Source organism: Scyliorhinus canicula, chromosome 15, assembly GCF_902713615.1.
Source record: "Scyliorhinus canicula chromosome 15, sScyCan1.1, whole genome shotgun sequence".
Lineage (NCBI taxonomy): Eukaryota > Metazoa > Chordata > Chondrichthyes > Carcharhiniformes > Scyliorhinidae > Scyliorhinus > Scyliorhinus canicula.
The window spans coordinates 76,419,286-76,432,780 of NC_052160.1; the positions used below are offsets into that span (position 1 = coordinate 76,419,286).

Here is a 13,495-nt window from a genome sequence, read left to right on the forward strand (position 1 = left end):
TGTTCCACAGGAATCCGTGCTGGGACTACTGTTGTTTGTGATATTCATAAATGATCTGGAGGAAGGTATAGGTGGTCTGATTAGCAAGTTTGCAGATGACACTAAGATTGGTGGAGTAGCAGATAAAGAGAATACAGCAGAATATAGAAAGATTGGAGAGTTGGGCGGAGAAATGGCAGATGGAGTTCAATCCAGGCAAATGCGAGGTGATGCATTTTGGAAGATCCAATTCAAGAGCGAACTATACGGTAAATGGAAAAAGCCCTGAGGAAAATTGATGTACAGAGAGATCTGGGTGTTCAGGTCCATTGTACCCTGAAGGTGGCTGCGCAGGTCGATAGTGGTCAAGAAGGCATACTGCATACTTTCCTTCATCGGAAGAAGTATTGGGTACAAAAGTTGGCAGGTCATGTTACTGTTGTATAAGACTTTGGTTCGGCCACATTTGGAGTACTGCGTAGAGTTCTGGTCGCCACATTACCAAAAGGATGTGGATGCTTTGGAGAGGGTGTAGAGGAGGTTCACCAGGATGTTGCCTGGTATGGAGGGTGTGAGCTATGAAGAGAGGTTGAGTAGATTAGGATTATTTTCATTAGAAAGAAGGAGGCTGAGGGGGTACCTCATTGAGGTCTACAAAATCATGAGAAGTATAGACAGGGTGGATAGCAAGAAGCTTTTTCCAAGAGTGGAGGACTCGATTACTAAGGGTCAAGAGTTCAAGGTGAGAGGGGAAAAGTTAACGGGAGATATGCGTGGAAGGTTCTTTACGCAGAGGGTGGTGGGTGCCTGGAACACATTGCCGGCGAAGGTGGTCACGATAGCGTCATTTAAGATGTATCTGGACAGATACATGAATGGGCAGGGTACCGAGCGATGCAGATCCTTAGAAAATAGGCGACAGGTTTAGATAAAGGATCTGGATCGGCACAGGCTTGGAGGGCCGAAGGGCCTGTTCCTGTGCTGTAATTTCTCTTTGTTCTTTGTTCTAAATTGCCCATTAATTGGAAAAAGTTAATTGAGTACTCTAAATTTTAAAAAAAGTTTAACATGCTGGTTAAATATCAGGCACACAACCTCTTATAATATTTAAATTGACAACCTATCTCTGGAGCAAATTAGTTCCATGTCTGCAGCCTGCCTCTATTGAAACTAGAAATGGGTGGGTTTGAACAATAAATGTAGATTTTTAAAAAAATATCAAACCCATTTGTTTTTGGAGATTAAATTTGATCCCTAAATGTTTGTGGAGTGTTTGTATGATTTTATCAAAGACAATATTTTCTCAAATGCTTTATTTTATTTGGTCTAACCTACCTTAGTCCCAATTTAAATATTGGACATTATATTATTGTTCTGAGAAAGGTTTCCATTGATAGCTCTGTAAAATCTGATATTGTTGAAATTTCATTTTGATGTCGCACTACAGGTGAGAATGATATGTCCTGTCTTTAATGTTAAAAGAAACCTAATAAGTGTTAAATAACATGGCAAAGCTTGTATTCCATTTAGGTACAGGAAGCAAGACATAATCGAGACGATGATGCTGTGAAAAAGGCAGTAAATGAGTATGATGAAGCACTTGAGAAGTGAGTTGTATTCTACAATATCCTTGTTATAACAGCTGTTAGAAGGAAGTATCTTGTTGGATTGTAGGGGTAGATATTCTGCAAGAAAAGACTTTAATAGCAGACAATTTCTACGTACTCCTTGTCTCCTTCAACCTACCATTGTAGCCAAAGATCCATGTTCTGGAATTTCTTCTTTGCCTGTCCTCCTCAGCTCTCTTTTGGGAGCTTCCTTAAAATCTGCCTCTTCACTCAAGCTTTTGGTCAACCCTTCTAATATAGCATCACCTGAAATTTACTTTTCCCCCCACCCTCCCCAGCCGGTTTTGAGGCCAGAGGTGAGTGCAAGCTTGCATGGATAGGATTCCCTCGAGGATCCCGCCCGACCCGGACATGATTTTGCAGTGGGATGGGCAGGGCTTCAGACAGGAAGCCCACTCTTATTCCTGCTTTTTCTGTGCAACCTCAATTTTCAGGCTGACAGACAGCAAATAACTCAGGGTAAAAATAGAAAAATTTTACAACCTTGATTTTGGGCACTACCTTGCCTGCATCCTCCTCAAAAAGTCCCCTTCTGACTCAGGGTGCTGTATCTTTCCAGACTGGGCATCTCCGATTGGCCGACAGCTCTCCAAGGCAGGACTTCCTTCCAAGTGCAAATCAAACTCCCACCTGCTACCAGTGAACAATCATGTGAACGTTAAATAGCAGTAGGCCCTGTCGGAGTTGGCAGGATATAGTCACCATAAACTCTGCGGGTGGTGGAGTTTAGCGCCACAATCCAAACAATTCAGGCCCATTTTAAAAAAATTCATTTACGGGATGTGGGTATCACTGATTAGGCCAGCATTTGTTGCCCTTCAGGAGGTGGTGGTTAGTTGCCTTCTTGATCCGCTGCAGTCCTTGAGGTGTAGGTACACCCACTGTGCTATAAGGGAGGGAGTTCCAGGATGTTGCCCCAGGAACAGTGAAGGAATGGCGATGTATTTCCAAGTCAGGGTGGTGAGTGACTTGGAGGGGAACCTCCAGGTGGTGAGGTTCCCAGGTATCTGCTGCTCTTGTCCTTCTAGATGGTAGTGGTCATGGGTATGGAAGATGCTGTCTAAGAAACTTTGAGTTCCTGCATTGCATCTAGTGGATGGTACACATGGCTACCACTATTTGTCGGTGGTGGAGGGTTTGAATGTTTGTGGAAGAGGGAGCAATCAAGTAGGCTGCTTTGTCCTGAATGGTGTTGAGCTTCTTGTGTTGTTGGAGCTGCACTCATCCAGGCAAGTGGAGAGTATTCCATTATACTCCTGACTTATGCCTTGTGGATGGTGGGCATGCTTTTGGGGGGGGGTCAGGCAGTGAGTTACTCGCCATAGGATTCCTAGCCTTTGACCTGCCCTGGTAGCCACAGTATTAATATGGCTAGTCCAATTCAGTTTCTGCTCAATGGCAACCCCCACGATGTTGATAGTGAAGAATTCAGCAATGGTAATGCCATTGAATATCAAGGGGCGGTGGTTAAATTCTCTCTTGTAGGAGATGGTTATTGCCCGCCACTTGTGTGGCATGAAAATAACTTGTCACTTGTCAGCCCAAGCCTGGATATTGTCCAGGTCTTGCTGCATTGGACATGGACTACTTCATTATCTGAAGAGTCACAAATGGTGCTGAACATTGTGCAGTCATCTGTAAACATCCCCACTTCTGACCTTATGATGGAAGGGTGGTCATTAATGACCAGCTGAAGATGGTTGGGCCCAGGGTGCTACTCTGAGGAACTCCTGCAGTGATGTCCTGTAGCTGAGATGATTGACCTCCAACTACCACAACCAGCTTCCTTTGTGCCAGGTATGACTCCAACCAGTGGAGGGTTTTCCCCCTGATCCCATTGAATCCAGTTTAACTAGGGCTCCATGATGCCATTCTCGGTCAAATGCTGCCTTGATGTCAAAGGCAGTCACTCTCACCTCACCCCTGGCATTCAGCTTTTTTGTCCATTTTTGAACCAAGGCTATAATGAGGTCAGGAGCTGAGTGACTCTGGCGGAACCCAAACTGAGCATCTGTGAGCAGGTTATTGCTGAGTAAGTGCCGCTTGATACCACTGTTGATGACTCCTTCCATCGCTTTGCTGATGATGGAGAGTAGACTGTTCGGGCGGTCATTGACTGGGTAGGATTTGTCCTGTTTCTTGTGTACAGGACACACCTGGACAATTTTCCACGTTGGTGGGTAGATGTGAGTGTTGCAGCTGTACTGGAACAGCTTGGCTAAGGGCGCTGCCAGTTCTGGTGGCAGAGTAGCACAGTGGTTATCACTGTTGCTCCACAGCTTCAGGGTCCCAGGTTCGAGTACGGCTTGGGTCATTATCTGCACGTTCTCCCCATGTCTGTGTGGGTTTCCTCCGGGTGCTCTGGTTTCCTCCCACTGTCCAAAGATGTGCAGGTTAGATGGATTGGCCATGCTAAATTGCCCTTGGCGTCCAACAAGTTTAGGTGGGGTTACTGGCTTGCGGAGATAAGATGGAAGTGTGGGCTTAAGTGGGTAGATCTTTCCAAGGGCCGGTGCAGACCTGATGGGCCGAATGGCCTCCTTCTGCACTGTAAATTCTATGACACCGATTCTTCAGTAGCCAGGATATTGTCAGGGCCCGTAGCCATTGCAGTGTCCAGTGCTTTCAGCCGTTTCTTGATATCATGTGGAGTGAATCATATTGGCTGAAGATTGACATCTGTGATGCTGAGGACCTCTTCAGGAGAGGGAGATGGATCATCCACTCGACACTTCTGGCTGAAGATTGTTATGAATACCTCAGCTGTGTCTTTTGCACTGATGGGCTCCTGCATCATTGAGGATAATCTTTTTATTGTCACAAGCAGGCTGCAATGAAGTTACTGTGAAAAGCAGCTAGTCACCATATTCCGGCGCCTGTTCAGGTACACAGAGGGATAATTCAGAATTCTCAGCTGGTATGGGAATTGAACCCGCACTGCTGGCCTTGTTCTGCATCAGAAACCAGCTGTCTAGCCCACTGAGCTAAAGTGGAGCCTCCTGCTCCAGTGAGTTGTTTCTTTCTCTGACTTTGGACCCATTCTAAAAATTATGTTCCTGTGAAGTGACACACTATTGAATGCATCCTGAAAGAATCTGAAATTGCACTCGATAATGCTGATGTTTTGAAACTAAAGATGCTTTTAGGGGACCAAAATGACATCCAATGTGACTCGCACAATTCTGACAATCGTACAGGATGCCTCCCTAGCTTGGGGGTAAGAACGCATGCAGCTAATTCGCTCCAGATGTGTACTGAGCTGGCAGATCAGAATGTAACGTTTGATCTGACACTGGATGTGCCATATATTGGACATCAGTGCTCCAGTTGACACCTCCTCTTAACCTCGCACAGCTGAAAATGCATTAAACAGCAAAGGATTGTCTCCCAGCACGATTTAAAAGGATCATTAGCTATCTGCAGTTCAGTTGCTAATTTATTTCCTCTGGCTTTTGCTACAATTGTATATATGTTAGTTCTTTCAAATTGGAGAAGTCTACAGGAAATGGTGCGGCAGGTGCTGAAACCAGTTTTGCTGATTCTGGGGCTTTTAGACACACCAGTTACTCTCAGAGACGAGGGCCCTGCTAATCATTCTTGAATGAGCAAGCTAATGGGGCGAAAGGTAGGTAAGTCTCCTGGCCCTGATGGAATGCATCCCAGAGTGCTAAAAGAGATGGCTAGGGAAATTGCAAATGCACTAGTGATAATTTACCAAAATTCACTGGACTCTGGGGTGGTCCTGGCAGATTGGAAATTAGCAAACGTGACACCACTGTTTAAAAAAGGAGGTAGGCAGAAAGCGGGTAATTATAGGCCAGTGAGTTTAACTTTGGTAGTCGGGAAGATGCTGGAATCTATCATCAAGGAAGAAATAGCGAGGCATCTGGGTGGAAATTGTCCCATTGGGCAGACGCAGCACGGGTTCATAAAGGGCAGGCCGTGCCTAAATAATTTAGTGGAATTTTCTGAGGGCATTACCAGTGTGGTAGATAATGGGGAGCCAATGGATGTGGTATATCTGGATTTCCAGAAAGCTTTTGACAAGGCGCCACAAAAAAGATTGCTGCATAAGATAAAGATGCATGGCATTAAGGGTAAAGTAGCAGCATGGATAGAGGATTGGTTAATTAATAGAAAGCAAAGAGTTGGGATTAATGGGTGTTTCTCTGGTTGGCAATCAGTAGCGTGTGGTGTCCCTCAGGGATCCGTGTTGGGCCCACAATTGTTCACAATTGACATTGGGGATTTGGAGTTGGGGACCAAGTTCAATGTTGCAGACGACACGAAGATGAGTGGTGAAGCAAAGAGTGCAGAGGATACCGGAAGTCTGCAGAGAGATTTGGATAGGTTAAGTGAATGGGCTAGGGTCTGGCAGATGGAATACAATGTTGACAAATGTGAGGTTATCCATTTTTGTAGGAACAACAGCAAAAGGGATTATTTTTTAAATGATAAAATATTAAAACATGGTGCTGTGCAGAGAGACCTGGGTGTGCTAGTGCATGAGTCTCAAAAAGTTAGTTTACAGGTGCAACAGGTGATTAAGGCGGCAAATGGAATTTTGTCCTTCATTGCTAGAGGGATGGAGTTTAAGACTAGGGAGGTTATGCTGCAATTGTATAATGTGTTAGTGAGGCGAAACCTGGAGTATTGTGTACAGTTTTGGTCTCTTTACCTGAGAAAGGATGTTCTAGCGCTGGAGGGTGTGCAGAGGAGATTCACTAGGTTAATCCCAGATCTGAAGGGGTTGGATTACGAGGAGAGCTTGAGTAGACTGGGACTGTACTCATTGGAATTTAGAAGGATGTGGGGGGATCTTATAGAAACATATAAAATTATGAAGGGAATATATAAGATAGATGCGGGCAGGTTGTTTCCACTGGCGGGTGAAAGCAGAACTAGGGGGCATAGCCTCAAAATAAGGGGAAGTAGATTTAGGACTGAGTTTAGGAGGAACTTCTTCACCCAAAGGATTGTGAATCTATGGAATTCCTTACCCAGTGAAGCAGTTGAGGCTCCTTCATTAAATGTTTTTAAGATAAAGATAGATAGTTTTTTGAAGAATGAAGGGATTAAGGGTTATGGTGTTCGGGCCGGAAAGTGGAGCTGAGTCCACAAAAGATCAGCCATGATCTCATTGAATGGCGGAGCAGGCTCGAGGGGACAGATGGCCTACTCCTGCTCCTAGTTCTTCTGTTCTTAGTAGATTTGGACGGTTTTCATTAGAAAGATGGAAGTTGAGGGGCGACCTGATAGAGGTCTACAAGATTGAGGGGCGACTTCCGTTGGCGGCCATGGAGGAGAAGGTTGCACATTCGATAGCTCCCGCCTGGAACAGACGTTCGGACCTTTTTTTCCCAATTTTTCTCGGGCTTTATGGGATAGATCGGTGAAGTGGACAATATTGAGAAGAATTCCCTCTCTGATAGATCTACCATTCGCTTTCAGCAGCACTTTGTGATTACCATAACTCAGTAGAAATTTAAGTTAAAACTTCTCGGGTGCAAATAAGAATTGTTTTATTTGTCTTCTGTTGATTACAATCGAAAGTCATTTATCAGGCAATTCGTAGACAATTGAAACCTTCAAAGAATCACAGAAATTATCTTCTTGCTTTGGCAAACAGCTCGCAATAACTTTAGAAGTCAAAGTCTGAAAATGAAATATGAAGACAGGGAGACAGTGAATAGTTCAGATCAAAGTATAGATGATTCATGAAAGAGAGCTAATTATCCAGCTCCATCTAAAAATTGCCGACCGAATCTTCACAGTTATATTGTATCATATCTGTCTTTAGCCATCTAATTAAACCCTAATATAATCCTAATTGGTTTGGGTTAGACTCAAACACATATGATTTGACGGCAAGCCGTCCATCTTTCATATGCAACATTAGTTTTAATTGTTTTGTGTCTACATCGTTAAGGAATGCGATATTGTGCTGTTTGCAAGACCAGTTTGAACTGGTCTTTTGATGACTTTGCTGTTCGAACAATAGAGCCTTTATGTTACTGTGTCGTTGCTATGCTGTTTGCTATGGAGCCTGCCCTGTATTTGGACACTGTCTTGAAAAATGTTTTCATTAGTTCAGTTAAAGTGTTTATTTTAGTCTCTCCTGCTTTTGCATGTATCAGGTTCTTTTGTGTAGTGAAGTGAATTATGCCGTGTTATGCTGTTTTGTCAGCTGTATGTTTTGAGATGACCTGAGGTTATGAGAGTGTTGAAATCCTTAATTAAAAATGGGTAAAACTGGGGCTTAATATTTATCCTAAATAGCTATCTTTTACCTATCAGGTGTATTAGGAAATAGTTGACTTCTACAGTCCCCGTTTTTGATAAATCGAAAGATTAAGTGAGATATATCAGAACAAGATAAAAGACATAATTAATGCGATGGGATAGGTAAAAGTGCAAAGAGTAACTCATTCATATTATCATTGCAGTTTTAAACAATAGAGTGGATAAGCATTGCCACAATTAATAAATTAATCAAATTTGATACTACTGATTCACTATTAATATATATTAATAATACAGTCAAATAATTGATTGATCAGTAACATTTCAACAATAATATTTATTTCAAATTCATCCAATGGGGGTGCAGTTGGGTTAGTTTGAATCATTCTGACAGTTGGTCCCCTGCGTTTAGCAAATAGTTCTTTGACGCACTTAGCAGATTTGTATGTTATGTAAATGATGAATACAGCTACACAGGAGAATAGGATTATTCTTATTGTGGACATTCCAGTGTGTCCCACCCACCCACAAATTTTATCCCAGCGAGTGAAAACTTGGGGTGGATCAAGTTTCTTGATTTCTTTTTGGATATGTGATGGCAGATCTTTAACTTCTTTTGAGTTATCTGGAATGAAAGTGCAACACTCCGCACCAATCAGGGCGCAGGTGCCACCTTTTTTGGCTAGCACAGTCAAGTGCCATTCAATTTTGTTATGCCACGGTTCGAATTGCTTGCATTTCATTAGAAATTTTATCTAGGGCAGTGGCGGTGAAATCAGCTACGTTTTGTATCATTGTTGCTATTTTATTCAATTAATTCTCCATCCTTATTTCCCAATAAAATATAGATAGATTGGAGATACAGCAAAATATAGATAGATTGGAGAGTTGGGCAGAGAAATGGCAGATGGAGTTCAATCCAGGCAAATGCAAGGTGATGCATTTTGGAAGATCTAATTCATGAGCGGACTATATGGTCATGGAAGAGTCCTGGGGAAAATTGATGTACAGAGAGATCTGGGAGTTCAGGTCCATTGTACCCTGAAGGTGGCAACGCAGGTCGATAGAGTGGTCAAGAAGGCATACAGCGTGCTTGCCTTCATCGGACAGGGTATTGAGTACAAGAGTCGGCAGGTCATGTTACAGTTGTATCGGACTTTGGTTAAGCCACATTTGGAATACTGCGTGCAGTTCTGGTCGCCACATTACCAAAAGGATGTGGATGCTTTAGAGAGGGTGCAGAGGAGATTCACCAGGATGTTGCCTGGTATGGAGGGTGCAAGCTCTGAAGAAAGGTTGAGTAGATTAGGATTGTTTTCGTTGGAAAGACAAAGGTTGAGGGGGGACCTGATTGAGGTCTACAAAATTATGAGAGGTATGGACAGGGTGGATAGCAACAAGCTTTTTCCAAGATTGGGGGTGTCAATTACAAGGGGGTCACGATTTCAAGGTGAGAGGGGGAAAGTTTAAGGGAGATGTGCATGGAAAGTTTTTTACGCAGAGGGTGGTGGGTGCCTGGAACGCTTTGCCAGCGGAGGTGGTAGAGGCGGGCACGATAGCATCATTTAAGATGCATCTAGACAGATATATGAACGGGCGGGGAACAGAGGGAAGTAGACCTTGGAAAATAGATAAAGGATCTGGATCGGCGCAGGCTGGGAGGGCCGAAGGGCCTGTTCCTGTGCTGTAATTTTCTTTGTTCTTTGTTTTTTGTTCTAATAGAAAGGATAATTCTAGCATAAATTGCATCTCTTAAGGTAATGGAATGTTTATTTCTTCGAGTAGCCGCTTCTGAAACATAGATTAGGCACATGACGAATAACAGGTGCAATGAATCCGAAATAGCAAGATCCTGACCAGGATCTTGGGAGCCAGGGATATGCTTTATCATCACAAATAAAATAAGTTCTATTATAAGCAGAAGTAAATATATTCCAAGAACCATTGGTCTGAGAATGTTTTATTATTTTTGAGGTTAGGTATGCCTGTTATCCTTGAGGACCATATAACTCTTTGTAAGCGATTGTTTGTACATTTATAAGCTGTGTTAACATCAACATAATTAGTACAAACACTATTACCCATTTGTATCCCTTTAGGGTTCTTACTGAGGAGGCAAATTGATCCTTTTTGTTTAATATTAGTTGGGAGGTTAAGCTGTTGTGGTTTTTGGTTAGGGTTATATTTAAGTTGGTGCCATCCTGAAAAGGTGTTTAGTGGATCGCCTGCAGATTTCCATAAGTTAATAGATTTTTGGATGTGAATCTGGTACCTTCCTTTTCCACATGAATATGCTCCAGAATGGACCACCACAGTGCGAGGGATGCTTTGATAGATGTACCATTCTGCTGTTTCTGAAGCATTAAAAGGGAACGGTTAGAAAGGGTTAGTAGGGGTTGCAATGCATACCCAACAATTGGAAATATTAGCATATATCTTAGATGTGTAAAGGAATGTGTTCTTATTCAGTCCGGTACAGCATTCACAAAGCCAATCAAATAATTGAAAATTAAAATTGCGGCAACCATTTTACTGGACGTGTGCTTCACGTGGGATGCGTGAATCCAACTTTTCTTTCCTTTTAATTTCACAGCGGATTGGGTGGTGAGAAGGATTACGAAAGGACCTTCCCACTTCGATCCTAAGGTTTCCTTTTGCAGCTTTTTGACGTACACTTCTTCACCGGGCACCAGGTTGTGCCCACTTTCTGGAGGATCTCCCCACGCAGCTAACACCTGTTGAGAAGCAGAACTAACAGCATTGTTAAATTTTGACAGTAAGACAGAAAAGCATCACTCGTTAAATGACAGTCTGCTTTCTGCAAGTCAATAGTTCCTGGCAGAGACATTGGTCTGTCTGTGATGATTTCAAAAGGACTCAGGCCTGTTGTTCTGTTTGCTCTCATACAGCATAACACTATTGGCAAAGCTTGCACCCAATTCATGCCTTCCTGGCTGTATTTAGACAGTCTTTCTTTCAAACGTTCCACTTGTCCTGATGATTGTGGATGATAAAGACAATGTAAATTCCAGTTAATGTTTAGTACTTTACAGACTACCTTACAAACAGCACCTGTAAAGTATGATCCATTGTCGGAGTCAATGCTAGCTGGTTCCCCCCATCTGGGGATAAAGTCTTTGCATAGCACTTTGGTTATATGGGCAGCTGTCCCTCTTCTAGCTGGAGCAGCCTCCACCCATCTGGAGAATTTATCCACTATTACAAGGATGTCATTGTATTGTTAGCATTTAGGAAGAGTGATATAATCTACCTGCATATCCTGGAATGGACCTGCAGGAGCAGGAGCTCTTAATTGAGGCATTGATGTTATAGGACCCAAGTTGGTCTTTTGACAGGTTACACAACGGTTTGCTACCAATTGTGCATGTTTTTTGAATCCTTTACCACACCACTTGTATGGAATCGATCCATCATTTGTTGAGGTGATATGTGTCCCCATGAATGAATTTGTTGAGCTAAAAAAGGCAATAGTGATTGTGGTACGACGGTTTACAAGTTTGAACATCTCTCCAAATTTCATCATCATACAGTTGAATACCTGATTCTAAACATGTCCATTTTTCTTCCTTTGTACAATCATTCTGCATTTCACGTAAATCATGTAATAAGGTAGTTACTCCCAATTTGCAAATGTGACTAGATTCCTGATGCCACTGAGGGGCACAAAAGGAGGCAGCTTCCCTTGCTGCTTGGTCCGCTTCCATAGTGCCCTGTAGCCATCTGGGATGGCCACTTCCAGAACACAAAATGGACGCTCACAAAGAATGTAGGGAAATGTGGACAATGCTAGACAGCAAGCAGGCACAGTGCTTGAATGTATATTTGGGAATCAGCTCCCAGACAGAATTGAAACCTTGGGTCGATTAGCATATTGATGGCCCATCTCGAAGAAACAAAGGACTAACCCTCAGATAGTTGATACTGTTGCAGACATCCCGGCGCCAGAAAGACACAAACAAAGCAAGGCCAACAGCCACCTAAGACACACCCAGCCATCAGGGCACCCACCCCTTTATTGGACAAGATCAATAACAATGATTGAGAAGCTGCCCAAATAATTGGGACCTAGTTTAAGGCCCGCCTAAAAGAGCGCAAAGCCCCTCTGAGTATAAGAAGAAACCCCCCCACGAGAGATTCGCTCTCTTGGATTTAGCTCTCAGGCAGAGAGACCCATCCACAGCATCACCAGAAGCAAGTTCAATAATGTCAGCGCTTGCTACCAGACGGACGACCTTAGCTGTTTTCCTAGTATCTCTTCGAACCCAACAGCCTCAGATTCGAACAATAGCTATTGTTCCTCTGACTAAGTGGGCACCCGAAGTTAAGTATAGGCGTTAGCGTTAGAGATAGTTTAGTTTGTAGTACTGTTGTGCATGAGTAGATGTTACTGTGTGTGTAAATAAATAGTATTGACTTTGAACTAACTAACTGGTGTATTGGCTCTTTGATCAGTATTCGGGTTTGAACCTTGTGGCGGTATTGAGAGATACCTGGTGACTCTAGAGCAAACATAATTAGGATTAAGAAAGGGGACCATATTGACTGCTATATTTATAACGAGTAAACAGAGCAACATTACTGGCGACCCAGATGGGACTCAACCTAGAAGTGGCTTTATCACTCCGAGAGAACCCAAATTTGAATTAGAATCCAATTGGAAAAAGAAAAAACCACAAGCGTAAGACCAACACTGATCAAACCTCCAAGATTCGGAAGTGTGTTATTTGCATGCATACTAACAGATTTAAGGTAAACCTGAGAGAGATTTTGTTGCATAAAACTGTCTGGAGTTTTGTAGGCCGGAAAATAGCCTAAGCCGTACCCGTGTTTACATCACCACTTTATTCCCCCCTGTTCCAAATTTGGTAGAAACCCCAGAGACAGCGATAGAAATGGCAATGAAGGCAATGGAACGCCTTATGAACACCCAGGAATTTGAGGTTGCAGCGACCAGTAGAGTAGGAAAGTGTCCTGTATGGGAAGAGGATGTTGCTCGTTGTGCTTTACTTAATTTGCTCTGTTTAATCACCTTGCTCTAGTGTCGCCAGGTATCTTTATGATACCACCACGAGGTTCAAGTTCAAGTGCTGATCAATAACTCAATACACCAGTTAGTAAGGTTCAAATCAAAACACATTTATTACATACACAGTCTATCGCTACTCATGCATAAAATACTACTCATTAGACTATCTCTAACAGTAAAAGGCCTTTCTTCGTTCCTTCCTCCCTTCCTCCTTCCCATCCTTCTTCCCTTCCTCCCATCCTCCTATCCTTCCATCCTCCCTTCTTCCCAGCCTCCCTTACTCCCATCTTGCCTTCCTCCCTCCCTCCCTCCCATCCTCCGTCCCATCCTTCTTACCAGCCTCCTATCCTCCCTTCCTCCCTTCTTCCCATCCTCCCTTGCTCCCTTAATCCCATCCTTCTTTCCTCCCTCCCACCAATCCTTCCTCCCTCCCTCCCACCCTCCCTCCCACCCTCCCTCCGTCCCTCCCTCCGTCCCTCCCTCCGTCCCTCCAATCCTCCCTCCCTCCCATCCTTCCTTCCTCTCTTGCTCCCATCCTCCTTCCCCCCTGCCCCCCCCCTGCCCCCCTCCTCCCTCCCCCCCTCCATCCGGCCTCCTC

The 13,495-nt window shown here is 43.5% G+C and overlaps 1 protein-coding gene across 3 annotated transcripts in view; it reads left to right on the plus strand.

Annotated features, from left to right (window-relative positions):
- The window catches only part of flr (fleer), a 331,879-nt gene that overhangs the window by 134,272 nt on the left and 184,112 nt on the right, over positions 1-13,495 (plus strand). For all 3 annotated transcript variants that reach the window (XR_005463422.1, XM_038819902.1, XM_038819903.1), the window contains exon 13: positions 1,510-1,586. Coding sequence is in view for 2 of the 3 variants with exons in the window: in XM_038819902.1 (XP_038675830.1) it covers positions 1,510-1,586 (77 nt within the window). In the remaining variant the exon portion in view is untranslated. The remainder of the gene's footprint in view (positions 1-1,509; positions 1,587-13,495) is intronic.